Source organism: Chelon labrosus (genome assembly GCF_963514085.1).
Source record: "Chelon labrosus genome assembly, chromosome: 15".
NCBI classification, from domain to species: domain Eukaryota; kingdom Metazoa; phylum Chordata; class Actinopteri; order Mugiliformes; family Mugilidae; genus Chelon; species Chelon labrosus.
Window position 1 is genome coordinate 13,261,491 of NC_140348.1, and position 16,624 is coordinate 13,278,114.

The window sequence follows — 16,624 nt, forward strand, 5'->3', positions numbered from 1 at the left end:
ACTATTGATGGAAACAAAGCAAGGAAGAAGATGGAAAGATGCTGACCGAGCAATGTGGAAACTGCAACGAAAAAATAAAACATCCTACGTGCGTCAGACATTGACAGTTTGAATGTTTACGTTTTTATTTTTTCCCGAAAAACTCATTCAGCTGCTTATCTGCTATTTGACGGGAACATTGGAGAATACAACAGGACTTCCAATCAAACCTAAACTTTACTGTCAGTGTCAGACGTTCTATCAGCGGGATCTCATCTTAATCTCATTCAGTGTTTTCCATCAAGTGAATTGCAGATAAGAATAATAGGATATAAGCTGCGTCAAGCTGCTTTTAGTGACAAAATGCCTCGGCACAACAATGAGATGGAAAAAAACCACATCACATCACGAGAATGCTTACCTGTCTGCCCTGGCCTCGCCTGCTGTTTGTCGCAGAAAGGAAAGCAAATAAGACAAATAATGAATATGGATTGACAGCAACATCGCAAGTGCTTTTCAATAAGTGAAACATTAAGTCTGCTATGTGTCTCCATTCTGCTGACCAGTGAGGAAACAGCAGCTTTACTTACTGTGCATTTTCATGTGTTAAATTACAGAATTGTAGATATTGTTCAGTTTTAAAAATGGTGCCTAAGGCTGTTATCAAGCTGGTGTGGACCGCTGTGTCATCCAAACAAGAATAATAATAATAATAATAAAAAAAAAATACAATAAAGGCAAATAGAAAACAAGCTGTGAAGACCGGAAAGAGAAGAAGTCAGTGTTTATGCAGTTATATCTTAAGAGTCCATCAGATATGAACAGAACATCTAGATTTAAGCAGCGTTTTTGATTTCAAAGAAAGTAGTTATGAAATGATAATATACCCATAGTAATGCCTTTTTGTTCAGCAGAAACAGGTAAACCTTAGGCTCTATTTACTCTGTAATTTCCCTCTATTGAACACATAAAAAAACAGCTCCTGGGGACAGCAGTGGATCTACAGTGCTTTTAGTATGAGTCAATGAGAAACGGCGAGTAATGGAGCAGCTCGGCTGAAAACCTCCAGGTTCACAAGCGTACAACTGTAACCTGTCTGGGCCCATAAATAATGACAACTTTCACACACTTAGATGTATAGCCAAGCAATGATGTGAGATTCCTCTGGAGAGCTGTAATCTGTTATTATGGGCCAGGACAAGGGGACAGGGCAGAGCCATATGCCACACCTCCCAGGCAGAGTGGATGATGGGACTGGGATCTGATGGATGACCTGTTGGCTTGGCTGCTGGCTACGGCTGCTTCATGCACCATGAAGAAAAATGGTTCGGTGGACAGTAGCCATAGGAAGTTTGCACAAGAGAGGACTTGGTGGGAGATGAAGAAATGTGGAAAAAGAGAGGTGAGAGGTGAGCTCAGAATTACAGCAGGACTTGAATACTGAACAGCCTGGTGTACCACATCTACAACTGCTGGGTGATATTGGCTCCGTAAATAACAGCTTCACATTTTTAAATGCTATATAAAGAAATTCCAGAAGATCTAAGGTCTTTATTATGCTAGCTTCACAAAAGCAAAAGCGATGCAGACATTTTTTTTTTTGTTAACAGTTGGTTTCTCCGCGAGCAAATCTGCTGAGAAGAATAATCTATTATAAATGATATGAATGATCTGCGATAAAAGATCATATACGTGTCCCATGCTTGCCAACACATTTTCCGAGCTATTCTCCTGGAGACTGAATTCCGCAATTCCTCCCTCCGTGTTTACAACAGGTGCTCCACAAGTGGACTATCATGCACTGTTCTTATCCAGGAAAACATATAAAGCATCGCATTATATATTCATGAGGTTATTATCAGCTCTAGAGAAGAGGAGTGGGATTGTTTGTTGACCGGCGTCGAAGGAATGCATGTTTGATGTAAACAGGTAGGCTGCTGCTCGAGATATCTAGTGTCTGAACCTCGTGTTACCTCACACAGGTAAAGCACTAAAACATAATAAACTCATTATGGTTGGAAACAGGAAATAATACAAAAGCAGTAATGGGAAAAATTCCTCTTGTCAAGTGTTGGTTGATGAGTAGGTTGATATCATGCACTCATTTACATGAAGTGAATGAGCAGCTAAAGCTGTTCAACCTGCTAGCATAGCATAGCATAGCATAGCATAGCACAGCACAGAAACATTGGGACAGAGAAAAGGTTTCTGCTAAATGTTTTATCTCATTATATTAATCTCTAAAAGATGCAAGTAATGGTTTTATGCATAGTTGTGGGCTGGACAGTTTATTGGATGTAACCCAGTATTAATAATTTTAGAGGCTTTGGTTGGCTGCTTTGTGGACTCATACCGCCCCAGGCAAAGACACACATGTGCTCCCCCAGAGTCCAAATTAGCAAAATCTGTCATAGATGGAAGGGGAGGTTGTGGAGCATTGTTGATTAACTTTATGGGCATCACAGGTTCAAGAGTGTTAATGGTTATTATTACAAAATATGCCAAAAGGTAGCCCTCTTTCTCATTTTCTTTTCCATGGGGGCCCCAAACAATGGCTTGGCTTGCGCTCTTGATGGTGCGCCCCTGGCTGCCTTCAAATGGGGCTGTGTTTACCGTGTCCACGAGAAAAGATGATATGAAGGGCCCCCTCTTGTGGTATTCACAATCCAAGTTCAGAGGTTTTGACACTGAGTTTTGTTCCTAATTTTATAATATGATACATATACAATTTTGATATGGTCGACCACCTTTACATAACCTACATTAAATTTCCACTTACAAGGATGTCAATACCACAAGAGCAGACATGTTTAATGCTGGATAGCAGAGGTGTATCACGTCATGACTTACTGGGACACCTAATGGTACTGAGACATTGTTAATACACCTGTGCTTTCACGACTCAAAGTTGTTGAGTCCGAGACAAGTCTATTGATCGGATGCTTTCATGAAACAAGCAGTATTTCTGATGCGCCGATTTGTTTAGTGTCATATTGGAAATTTATACTCAAAACATATCTTGACTTCAGCTATTATTTTACTTTCCTCATAAAACAACTCAGAACTTTTCAGTTTTCTTCCTTTTGAGTCCTTTTTTTTCTAAAGTTCCTACGTTGAATGGTCAACTGGGACACAAAAGAGTTTGATAAAACCAATTTTAAAAATGGAATATAAAGAATGCTGTCCATTAGGGCTCGCCACTCTGCGGGTTAAAAGAAACAGCATGCGGGCCGCTAGCCTCTTTACAAAAGAGATTACCCCATGTAGTGAACATGGAATACAGAATTAGCAGGCCTTCGATCTGCCCATCAGGGGAACGTGTGATGAATCAAACATTACATTGCTCAAGAAGTGAGGTTCGCTAAGACCGTTTGCCTTAGGGCATAGAGGGTGAAACAAACACATGAAGGCTGCAAGGGGGAAAGACAGAGAGGAGATGAAGTGGAAAAGTCTGAGCGCAGAAGTGGGGGGCGACAGAGGCCGCATCGCAATGAGTCTAAATGAGGTAATAGAATCTCCCGAGAACCACAAGGAAAGATTAACAAGAAGAGGCCAAGGATTGGAAAGTATTGTAACCAACTACAGGGAGGGAGGAAGTGGGAGAGAGAGAAACACAGACAGGCAGAAGGTCAGAGGGATGGAAAAGAAAAGGAGAGGGTAACAGTAGTTGACAGTCCCACAGGCAGCGGCCCCGGTTAACGATTGATTGGTTCTCTAATTAGCCTTTTCCAGGGTGCAGACGAACATCACAGTGAGTACTTTATCATGCTGTGAGGATCTCTGCAGACATGTGAACAGACAAGTCTCCCAGAGGCTGGCTCTCTTTATTCAACTTAAGCCTGCCGGGAACCCAATCGATGCATTTTTTAACAGCTAATGCTTCAACCAAAATAAAAAAGATGTGTCTGCCATTGGCATTCAGTTATTACATCTAAAGAAAAGGAGTTCATGTGGACTGTATTAAAATATCCATCATTTTCTTTGTGAAATGTTTCAGTGTATGCAGCTACATTCGTCCTCCACTGCATGCCACGTCTGTGCAGTTTTTCACCTCTGTTTCATTTATCATTGTGTCTTGTAAAATACACGCTCAAATAATAACTTTAAAAAATCATCTTCATCAACAAATATTGGATCATCCTTACTAAAAAAGCTTATTACACAGATACCTTTGGGGGAAAAAAACTGTCACGGTAATCTGCTCTCAACTTAAAAAAAAACAAAAAACATCTGCCATTATATTTTTTTTCATTTATCTAATTTGGATTCATGAAGAGACAGCCTCCTAAATTTCCAGGCTCTTATCATCATGAAGAAGTAAAAGATAGCAGCAATACGCAGCCAGCCAAATGGTTGGGAAAAAAAAAAAAAAAAAAGGCTCCCAGGGATCTGGGATTAAAAATTGTAGGCATTTAGTATAAATTTAATTAAAATAGTTTTGGCTATGAAATGTTAATGTCGAGATTATGAACTGTTAAGAACATAAACATAAGACAATGAACTGACTAAGCTGTGAACTCTGGGGCGTACTTAACACTATCACAGATCTCATACCAGTTCAGATAATTAATATGTGCAAATAAACTCAGCCAGACTCATACTGAATGTGAAAGCCATTATTTTTTTCTTCTAGTGCAAGCCAATAAGCATATTATACAGTCAGTGTGGCAGACTAAAGTCTGCGCCCTTGATTTCCACACAAAGTATTTAAAAAAAGCCTTGTTTCCTCTCTGAAAACCTCAGTCAAAATTCTCCATCATGGCTAAAGCGTATATAAAATACTAACAAATGTGCAAAAAATAAAACATAGAAACAATAGAAAAACAGGCATGGAGATTTAGAAATGGAAACATTGAGAGCATGGAGGAAAAGAGTCAGAACACTGTGGACTGAGAAGAGAATTGGTCACTGAGCTCAGTAGTGTTTGCGCTGTTCGAGTTCAACTGGCTTGTCTGCTCAACCTCAGCAGCTATGTTCAGTCGACTCGCTCCATTTTCAGCCCAGTTCACACTTGTCGAGTTGGTCTGGACTGCAGAGCTGGAGTCGGCTGTTTTTGGCGTGCTCTGCTCATCGCCGGGATCAGAGCGCTGCAGTTTGTTAGCACCCTCCTCTGATTCCTCAGCCACTTGTGGATTCTTGTTAAACTTGGGCACCTTGCAATTTTTGTCTACTTGGCTGTACAGATTGGCAACAGACCTTTCGATGTCAGCTAAGTTCTGGATGTGTTTCAGGATCCCTTTCAGCTCCTTCTTCCCAGCGTCGGTTTGTGATGGTGGAAGAGGAGGAGGGGGTTTTCTCTCTGAGACAGGGCGAAGTGAGGACACAGGTGGCAGAGAGGTCGGGACAAACTGGACGACTGTACGAGCTTGATCGCTAGAAGGTGAGGGAGGGGGAGGAAGAGGCGGTGGAGGTGGGGGAGCAAAATGTTTATTGATAGGAGGAGGAGGAGGAGGAGGAGGAGAGGAGTGAGGGGTATCTTGAGGTTTATGAAAGTAGTAGGATGAGGGTGGAGAGGGAGAAGGACTACATGGAGGAGATGGGGGTGGGGGAGGTGGGGGAGGTGGGGGAGGTGGATGCTGCTTCTGCGGTGGTGAAGGGGGAGTGGGTGGAGAAGGGGGTGGATTCTCTGGTGGATCTGGTATGATCTCCACAGTGATCTGACAAGGCTGCACTGTCATGTAGCTCGAGATGCTGGAGCTGAACTTCCTGAGAACAGGTGGAGTTGGTCTCTGGCTAGATGGGGCCCATGACTCATCTCCCTGAGTAATGATAATGCTGGGGGGCACATCCCTGCCCACAGACAGGGGGCTGTAGGAGTAATCCATAATGGAAAGTAGGGTATCTGAGGTCACCTCCAGCATGTCATTGCCATCTCTATCCCTGAAAAGAATGGAAGAGAGGGAGCCATGGGAATCTCGGTTTTGCTTGAGGGTGTGTTCCTGGAAGGCCTGTTGCTCAAACTGCCTGGCCTGCTCACGGACTGACAACTTGGTCTCTGTGCTGCCACTCAGCTCAAGCGTGTCCAGACTCTCCGGCCTATGCCTGCTTTTCATGCCTGATTGTAGTATCTGCAGCTCCCAGTCCTCTGGGTCCATAAGAGCTCGTCTCCTTGGCACCTCGCAGCCCTGCAGACCTCCATGAAGGCGAGCAGGCATCGACAGGGCGCACCCTAACCCTGCTGAGAGGGAAGGAGAAAAGCAGAACCGCCTTCCAGACGGACTCTCCCCCCATTCCAAACCATCCGGACTGCCAAGGGGGCTGTTATCATCATAGACAGGGTTGTGGGTGGTGAGTGGGTTGCAGTCAGAGAGGAAGGTCACGTTGCTTTCTGACTTGGGCATGTTGACACGCAACGCTCCGTTGCTGTGGGCTGCAAGGGCGCGACAGGCAAAGGTGCTAAGAATCCTCTGGTGGTCGGCCTCCTCAATGACAGACTTTTTAGCCCTGCTCCGGTAAAAGGTGGAGGTGAAGAAGAAAAAAGACTTGAAACAGGTGCAGAGAGGTGAGCAAAGCAAAGAAAAAAGTGTGAGGCAAAAGCAAAGTGAAATAATATGTGGAAGGATAATGACCCCTTGTATTGTGACTCGGAGTTTAACGGGTACGTTCAACACAACAATGTGTTCATTGGTCTTGGGTTTAATGAACTATATTTTGTTCAGTTTTCAAATGTGCTTTAGAAGTCTGTAGTAGTGTACAGACGAGTGTCTGTATTTGTAGGGAAATCAAATAGAAAATACTTTTTAAAAACATTTTGGAACTTAAGCACGCAATTAAATCTTGAAACGGTAAAATGATTATGTCCACAGATATGCTGGGATTTAGTACAAATAACAAGCATCAGCCCATATTTGATGCATTAGTACAATCAGTCACAACACTGAGAGAAGGGATGTGTAAGGGCAACAGAACACAAAAGGAGATGGCACTCTAATGGGAAGGGAGAGAGCAGACAGCTACAGCGATATCTTTTGAAGTGCAGTACCTCAAAAAAAAAAAAAAAAGGTGCTTCTCTTTTCCCGACTACACACAATTTGTAAAACTACAGAAATGTCCTACTCTGTGAAACTGCTACCCCTTCACCAAGGCCAATCAACAAAACCGACTGTGCCAACTAAAATGTATTTATGCAAACGGCTTCAGATGATCGAAAGAGATTTCCTCAATTTTAGGAAAGGCTAAGTTAAAAATCTAATCTAGTTGACTATAAAAAGCAAATGCTATAAACAAGGGAGGGAGTAAGGGTGTTGCTGTTGTGCAATATATTTATAGACATAATATTCACAAAGCTAATATGTCAGGATTACTTACTGCAGTCTGAATCCAGAGAGACAAGGGAAATGAAATGATGCAAAGATGGAAACAGACAGATGGTAAGAAGACTACACAAATGTCAGAGGCGTTAATGAGAAATTAAGACAGGGAGGCGAAAGGGCAAGGGTAAGGGTTTCTTCCTGCGTCCCGAGCATTAAGTGATCATTTCACAGTATGTGGGACTAGTGGCATAAAACCAACATGTTGAAAACATGAAAACCTTTTGTTTTACACGTTATTTTTTTCAGTGTTTTAACATTTACAGGATCAACTCCTCTTGTTCCCCGCGGAGGCTGGAAAATAAACCCCAAATACACAAACGTTTGCAACTATATAATACCCATGAGAGCTTTTCCCTTGCTGCTCAACCAAAAGCCTCTGCTTGTTGCTGACTGTTGGTCAACATCTGCAGTAAATGCTGCAAAAGCTCTTTGCAGCTAGCCATTAAATTTCAATTTTCTTTCTCAAATGGAAATTAAGACGTTAGCGGCGGTATTGCTTTAACATGCTGTAAATCAAAATTGCTAAGCCCAGCGGGGCAGCCATTTCAATACAAACCTTATTTACTCTGCAAGCATTAACATTTCATTTCACATTTGGGGCAGTGTTTTTTATGAAAGGCGAAATTCAATTGTGCCGATGGCAAAACACTTAAGTTGAAAAGACAAGCTTAGGAAGCATTCATTGCACTGCAGGTATTGATCAAAGGAAGGCTTTAAGTAATTACTAAGCACAGACCATATCCTGTATTTGTTCTATTTCCACTATTAGTTATTTTTTTTGTGAACTTAAACGCACTCTTACCTTGAGAGGGGGTCTTGCAAAAATGCACATGCAGTCAAATTGGAAACACATACACAGGCTAAAGTCTTACCACCAGCTGTGCTGAGGCTAACAGTGTGGTCAACAAAAGTGGATCATAGTTAGAAGACAAAAAACAGAGATCCAATGATGCAGCTACCAATACGTCTGAAGCAGCAGGGGGAGTTCTCTGATCAACAACCAGAGCTGCCAGTGGTCATTTTGCAAGAGAGGATAGACATGATTTTGAATCTAAAACTGGAGTAAAAAGCAGGGAAACGCCAAGAAAGTAGCACAGGCAATCAGCATCTAAAACTTAAAAGAAGCATCCTGCAGCGCCAGATAAAGTACCTGCCGATTCACGAGAAATGGTGAGATGTGTGTGGGAGGAAGAAACTTAAGGGACAAGGTTGACTCACATGCTGCTGTCGCCCAGCTCTTCGTACAGGTTAGCGCTGGGAGCGGCCGCCGGAGGTGCTTTTCCTCCCGGGGGCAGAGCCATCTGTATCCTGGCCGTTTTGGCGCACTCGGCCTGTCGTCTGGGGCAAAGCGGTAACATTTATACGTTACAGCGTTGCGTGAGGTTTTGGTGCAAAACGACAAGACGGAAAAATATCAATACACAAACAAGCAGAGAAAAATCAACCACAAATACCAGTTAGTGTCTTTCTGTTTTAATTGTAGTTAAGAATAAACCAGAAACATCATTTATGCATGATGTCTCTGACATGAATTAACCATGTGTTTTCATGAGTCATTTTTGAAAAACAAGAGGCGCATGGTGTAAGTAGGGGTGAAATTAAAACTACTCTCTCATGTCTAAAGAGTTGCTGGAGGTAAAAACAGAGGGCTGGTTTGCATCAGTTCTGATCTTAATGCAAAACTGCTTCGAGCTTTGTTTTCAGTTAATGCCAGAAAATAGATACCAAAACAAACTTACAGTAAAGAGAACTCAAAATGTTAACTCACTTATTAAGTATTCGAATAAATGGCCTGTGGCTGAATTTCATCTTCAATTATTCCTGATTCTAGCAAACTATTGCCGACTACACAATTATTACACTGAAGCCATCTTTGCTGCGATGTGGTTACATTACGAAAGTCAATATTCACTGCCATTTTATTCCTGGCTTGTTCTGCCGTCTCCTGAGGCAAATAATTAGCTCACGTTAGCTCGTTCAGAAGTCAGTCCGCAATCTAAATGTTTACCCTGAAAGCTGCGTAGAGTGGCTAAAGGTGATCCACAGCAGGATCGGCAGCACTAACAATGTTTTCTCCTTTAAAGTACTTTCAGTATTTCTTTCAGCATTAATATAAAAAATGATGCGTAATGGAACAAGAGAGACCTAAGAGCAAGAATTTTAAATTGCAAGAGAGCGGTGAGCTAACTGTGCGGACCACCCACGGATGTCCCAAATAAAAACCTAAACTTGACAAGAGCCTCTTTATAACTGAAGAAGCCACTTAGATAAGAGACCAAACATCTTCAAGGAAATTCAAACAAGTCCAGCTGCTTTTGTTTTTGATTTTTTTTTTTTGGATATATCATGGCCTGGATGACTGAGACTCTTCACAACCAACCTACATCCTGTAAAAACCAGCAACTTATACACTTTTCTTTTTTCTTTTTGACCAGTAAGATTTTGCATAGGACACATGATAACAGATATGACAGATCAACTGATTCCAGTGAATTCATAGTGTTACTATGACTTCACTTTGGGTTGATTTTCCTTTTGTATTGCATCAGATTTTCCAAATGAAGAATATCTATTCAGCCAAACTACACACTCATCCTATAACCTACAAGATGAATCAGTGCCGATTCATGTCATTATGCTGGAGATATTTCAAAAGTGTGGCATTAGCTACCATATATTTTTGTTCATCACACATTCACTTCATCTTTAAATAACCAGTGCTTAAGGAAGATGAGAGAAACACACACACACACACACACACACACACACACACACACATCTAGCAATGAAAGGGCAATCACTTGTAAAATACGAAGAATTACTTACTCTTTGAACCTGATGATATGTTTTGATGCAGAGGCATGAAGGTGAAACAGCAGGAGACACAGAGAGATGGGGGATAAAAAAAGAAGCATAATTACATAATTTAGCAGCCTCATACAGTTTTGATGCTAAGAGGTATTTCATGTTGGCGAGGTCATTATTGAAGTCCTTACTCAGATAACAGTAGCTCCAACATACTAACTTCCCATCCAACCACAAAACATATATCTTCTTTTTCTATGCATAGTAAGAAGCCCATAGACATCTGGCTGTTATTGCTTTTTTTCCCCTTTAAATGAATAGTGTACGCTTCATATCTCCACTCACAATAAAATTCAATTATTCCACATGACCGAACAAACTGATATTTAAAATACGATATTCATTCCAAAATTTATGCAACAGTTAATTAACGCTGACTAACGGAAATGAGAAATGCATTTCCTAAGTCATTTATCTATACCCAAATAATGGGGCCACCAACGAAGCGCCATCTGCTGTGACAGTTTGCGCGTTAGGTCTAATGTCACCATCAACAGTTTTCTGCTGCGTGTTTGGTCTGTGCATTTGGATGAGAACAACCACTCAACCCATCTGCTGTGAATAAACATTTCCCAAACATAACTGTCTGTGGAGCGCTTGCAGCATATCAACGATGAGCGGGGATAAGAACCTGGCTGCTGGCCAAATAAGAGTTCAACGACCTCACCAGTTTGAATGGTGCTTTAAACAAAAAGCATCATATTTTTAACTGCAGCGCGTGCGTCAAAGGGAGATACGGAGCCAAAAGGAGAGGAAAAAAAAAAAGGAGAATGCCGTTTATTGTGTGCGTGTGTCGGGCAGAGATGATTAAGTAGTGTGAAGACGCACTGTGACGGTCACAATTGGCTGTAGATGTTTGTCACAAATGAGTGTTAATTAATCTGCTTTCACAGAGCATGAGCAGGGAGATTAGCCCAGCAGAGTGCGCAGTCAGCATGTCTGATGAGAGAGAGAGAGAGAGAGAGAGAGAGAGAGAGAGAGAGAGAGAGAGAGAGAGAGGAGAGAGAGAGAGAGAGAGAGGAGAGAGAGAGAGAGAGAGAGAGAGAGTGAGAGAGAGAGAGAGAGAGAGAGAGATGAGAGAGAGAGGAGAGAGAGAGAGGAGAGAGAGAGAACGGCAGCAGCCAAGCAGGAAATGCTCTCACGTCATCCTAAATACTAACAAATACACTTTTCAACAACGCTGTTGGTGTTTCTGTAGGCTCTGTTCTAACAGGCCACAGGGTACAAGATGTAAACAATAGTTTCCATTCCAGCATTAAACTATCTGAGTTGACCATGTGGAGCAAACCCTTTAGCTAAAACCGTGAGTGTAGCATAACGCCTCCCAAGACAATGATCTGTTCAACTGAAATATATTCCACTTCTAATTTCCTGACAACCAGTTAAAGATGATTAATCGACTGCAGAAGCCAGGGTTTATTACGAAGGCGACAATACTGACTGTTTGTAGGTGACCATGACGATGAGGATGGCAGGGATGCAGCAGAGGATGATGATGATGGCCAACGCCAGGAGAGCCCCCCTCTGTGTAGCCCACAGCCTGGGCAGCCTTCTTCACAACTGGCCACAACGTCTGGGCGAGCGAATCTCGAGGATTGCGGCCGCCCTCGCCCAGGTACGGCTGGAACTCCTTATTGATTTCCAGCACGTTCCCATCAAGAAATCTGTAATTTACAAGAGATAATGAGAAAAAAATAATCATTTCTAGCAGCCCAGAGCCACTCAGTTTTGAAAGCAAAAAGAGAATATATGAAAAACTACACAGATTTCCGATTTACGATTTAACTGAATCTGCAGCTTTTCCACTTCAGCCTGCTGTTCAGCTGTCAGCCCCACAACTTGACTGTTTGGGACTATTCTCACTGCATCATTTTTTGGCCACAGATGGCAGCTGGTTTTCTGCAAAAAGCTCAAAAAATCCCTCCGTATACTACCTGCTCAGCACAAGATAGGAAACACAGTTGGCTCAGTGACTATGTGGGTTATTTTGCAGCTGAAGAGACAGATATTTTCCACAGGTGTAGAGAAAAAAGTGAATATTGTGTATTCACCAGGCCGCCAGAAATATGCGCTCTAAATGAAGGAAAATTTGTACAAGCAACCGTTTGTAAGATTATGTCAGTATACTTATAGAGTTAGAGTTATTGCAGATTTGATTATCTCTTCCGCTCTTATTTCAAATTCAGTGTTATTTTATCATTTTGATAACCTCAATATAAATGATTTAAAGGCAACAAGAGACATGAGTCTTAGTAATTTAACACTCAATATAGAAATTTTCAATTTAAATGACCAGTTTGTAGGATTTAGAGGTATCTATTAGCTGAAAGTATATATTCAATCGTCTCTAGTCACCTGTAAAATGTTAAATGTTTTTGTTAGCTTAGAATGAACCCTTAGATCTACATAGGGAATGTGCTTTAGAGAGGGCCTTTGTCATTTTATATCAAGGGATATACACTATATTGCCAAAAGTGTTCACTCACCCATCCAAATAATTGAATTCAGGTGTTCCAATCACTTCCATGGCCACAGGTGTATAAAACCAATCACCTAGGCATGTAGACTGCTTCTACAAACATATGTGAAAGAATGTGTCGTTCTCAGGAGCTCAGTGGATTCCAGCGTGGCACTGTGATACGATGCCACCTGTGCAACAACTCCAGTCATGAAATTTCCTCGCTACTAAATATTCCACTGTCAACTGTCAGTGGTATTATAACAAAGTGGAAGTGATTGGGAATGACAGCAACTCAGCCACAAAGTGGCAGGCCACGTAAAATGCCTGATAGTGTGCAGAGGTCACCAACTTTCTGCAGAGTCAATCACTACAGACCTCCAAACTTCATGTGGCCTTCAGATTAGCTCAAGAACAGTGTGTAGAGAGCTTCATGGAACGGGTTTCCATGGCTGAGCAGCTGCATCCAAGCCATACATCACCAAGTGTGATGCAAAGTGTTGGATGCAGTGGTGTAAGGCCACTGGACTCTAGAGCAGTGGAGATGCATTCTCTGGACTAACAAATCACGCTTCTCCATCTGGAAATCTGATTCACGAATCTGGGTTTGGCGGTTACCCAGAGAACAGTACTTGTCTGACTGCGTTGTGCCAAGTGTGAAGTTTGGTGGAGGGGGGGATTATGGTGTGGAGTTGTTTTTCAGGAGCTCGTCTTGGCCCCTTAGTTCCAGTGAAAGGAACTCTGAATGCTTCAGCATAACAAGAGATTTTGGACAATTTCATCCTCCCAACTTTGTGGGAACAGTTTGGGGGTGGCCCCTTCCTGTTCCAACATGACTGCGCACCAGTGCACAAAGCAAGGTCCATGAAGACACGGATGAGTGAGTTTGGTGTGGAAGAACTTGACTGGTCTGCACAGAGTCCTGACCTCAACCTGATAGAACACCTTTGGGATGAATTCATAAGCATGTAAAGGTAGATGAGCGAATACTTTTGGCAATATAGTGTATTAAAGTAGTCAGTTGGTTGTAATTTGCAGCCTCACCAGCAGATGTCATTAAATCCTACACACTAGTCCTTTAAATGCAAATGAAAAAATAAATGAATTACTAAACCAAACTGAGTTGATTCCCACTTCAATCTGTTTTAGCAGAATTTGCATCAACAGTCTAGTAAAATATACACGCGTACAAGCCACAATCCACCGGCTGTTGCTGAAAGGTTATTTCGGAAAACTAAGAAGCTGCTACAGAACAGTTTTCGTTCTTCATGACACAGGAGTGAGCAGAATGCCACATCCAATTACTGTCATTTTTGTTTTTCTATAGGTGAATAAATGAGTGGAGATGAAGGTTATTAGCTGCACTCTCCAGCAATCTATCCTCCAGAGAGCTCAAATCGTTGTGGGTGCTGCATTCAAGGTGAAACAGGACAGTATAATGCAAGAACCCACTTACAATGTTGTCTTTCTCCTTCTCCCTTTGTCATTTGACAGCATGGTCGCGGCTATATGACGTACAATTACCCCACAATATTGCCAGACATGCACTGAATGCATAGGAAGATGTTCTCCTCTTATCTAAATTATTTTCCTCACACGACCTAAGGAAGCGGATTATTAAGTATGTAGCTAAATTCTTTTAAAATTAGCCTGGCTCTCATAAAAAGTGTCATTGCCACAATGATTGCTATATTTGGTTATTGAAAAAGGAGTTTTTTATGACACGAGTGCCACCCTCCACACACCTCCTGCATCAGCCTCCAACTTAAAAAAGATGCGGCTTTCGTTTGATGGTCAAGGACACAGAGGTAATGTTTATAGATAAATCCAGTACGTACACAGAGCACCTCTAAATGTGATTTGAGTGGGAGATTTTCAAATGAAGTGAAAATATCACAGTCACATTCAAGAGATGAGGAAGGGGTATTTCTCAGGAGAAGAACCCAGAACAGAATTGGCATGATAAAGACAGAAGATAAATAAAGACAGGAGACAGTGTCAAGTAAGGTAAGCAGGAGCACAAATTGGCGAAGAGTGAAGGGAACAACTCAGATGGGGGTGTTTCCTATTGATTGGAAACTCTCATGCTCTGGTAGAGTCTGCTTTTTAGGATTGGTGTCTGATCGTTTTGACAGAAGGGATGAAAAAACATGAGAACGTCGAGTGCAAGGCTGTCCTGAGGTGCCAGCTAAAGCCATGGTCTTTTTTCTTCTGATGGGATGACAAAGTGTCTTGTACACACTTTTTCCTGTGGTGCTTTGCCTCTCTTTGGTATTTTAGCACACTGTCTGAGACAGGCAGACAGACCCTGGGCACTCTCTAGCTCTGTGTCCCGAAATAAAAGGAATAAAATATATTGCTGGCATATCTCCAGGCTCTAAGAGCAGCCTTTGAGGCACTGGCGTGATGGGTTGATGGACTGATTGAAATACTCCCTGCCCCACTCTCACATTGTCCCTCCACGACCTCACCCCCTCCTTTACTCCTTTATAACTCCCACTTTCCTATGACATATGACAGATACGGTGCACCTGCAGGATAATCAAAGCCTTATAAAGAAAGAAGAAGCAGTGGAGTGGAGATACTGTAGAAGAGGAGCCTGGGAAACAGATATTTGCTGACTCACTGTTTGAACAGAGGGTAAAGAGAAGCTGGAGGTTAAACATGCAGCACAGCAGGGACATTATGGCATCAATTTAAACCAAATAGTAGACTGGACCTCTTGTAATAAAATTCACCCACTCACTTGAAGAGCTCCTTGGGTGAAATGGCCCTGTTCGTGAGAGGGTCAATGGCGTATACCATCAGGTCCGACTTAGAGTAGTCCTCTAGCTCAAAGCCATCACCGTGACGACGTGGCCCGATGGACTCCACAATCAACTTGGCACCTGGAATCTGGTCCTGGACGTGGCGCTCCAGAATACTGAGATGAGACCAAAATCACAACTCGGTATTACACAGAAAAATAACTGTAAAAGCTGAACTGAACACTAAATTGCATTTCATGTTTAGACCTACATAAGCTGAAATCAGGGTTCACATTAGTTCAAACATTTCTGGCGACTCTATGCCTGAAGCAATATGACAGCCACCAATCTTAAGTACTCCACTCTGGCAGTGATTGTCCCATTGGGCAGCAGTTTGCCTCTTCACACTGGGCTCTTGGCAAAGTAAGGCTCCGATAATCTTTTTCAGGCAGGGAGAAATCCACACCTCAAACTACAGCCAATAAAGGAAAGCCATGCCATCTGCCTTTGCCAAGGTGGATAAACACTTTGAGCACTCAGGTAAAATGGTCCTGGATCACCACCAGCGCAGTGCAAAATCTGAAACCTCTCAAACGGCATCGCTGCGAAAAAGCTTAACATGACTAATGTGTATGTTTTACGGCCTAAGGACCACAGTCTGAGGGAGGAAGCGAATAGAAGGCGTAAGCTTTTGAAAAACAACTATTAACACCAATTTGCCTTTCAGATTGACTAATTAAGCTAAACAAAGTCCCAAGAGGTGCAGAGAGATGCTTCATGAATCTCTATCAGTAATTAATTTGGACGAGGAGAATAGACTCCAGTGAGGAGACTTAACCGTCTTATCGGCTCATTGATGGTCTTAATCGATTGGTCAGTAGTTACCGAACAGCAAAAGTCAACACAGTTTTACATAACATCTGTCTTTACGTTGTTTTTTCCTAATAGTTATTTAGCACAACCGCAATCTCCGAGGCCTGGAAAAATTAAGTCAAAGCACCAAAAACTGCAGTTCCTCAAATGGCCACTTGAGGCTTCAAGTGACCACAAGTCAATGCTCATAGTCTTAAAGGGGAACTACTGTTTTTTCCAACCTGGACCTTATTTCTGGCATAAAATACAATCGTTTACTCACCCATATAACTTTTGTGTAATTTGTAGTAAATCTGGAGATATTTAAACCTGCGTATATCCATATAGTGGGAGTGACTGGGGCACCGAAACGCAGCCTCTAAATAACGCATTATTTGCCGCGAAACACG

General features: G+C 42.2%; 1 protein-coding gene across 1 annotated transcript in view; it reads right to left on the bottom strand.

Annotated features, from left to right (window-relative positions):
• Window positions 1–16,624, bottom strand: part of LOC311499936 (protocadherin-15-like) — a gene marked incomplete at its 5' end in the record, with an annotated part of 128,798 nt that overhangs the window by 7,589 nt on the left and 104,585 nt on the right. The window contains 8 exon segments of the mRNA XM_084561076.1: window positions 4,889–6,423; window positions 8,511–8,630; window positions 11,590–11,678; window positions 11,680–11,715; window positions 11,717–11,734; window positions 11,736–11,753; window positions 11,755–11,821; window positions 15,362–15,538. Of these exon segments, the coding sequence (XP_084417202.1) occupies window positions 4,889–6,423; window positions 8,511–8,630; window positions 11,590–11,678; window positions 11,680–11,715; window positions 11,717–11,734; window positions 11,736–11,753; window positions 11,755–11,821; window positions 15,362–15,538 (2,060 nt within the window).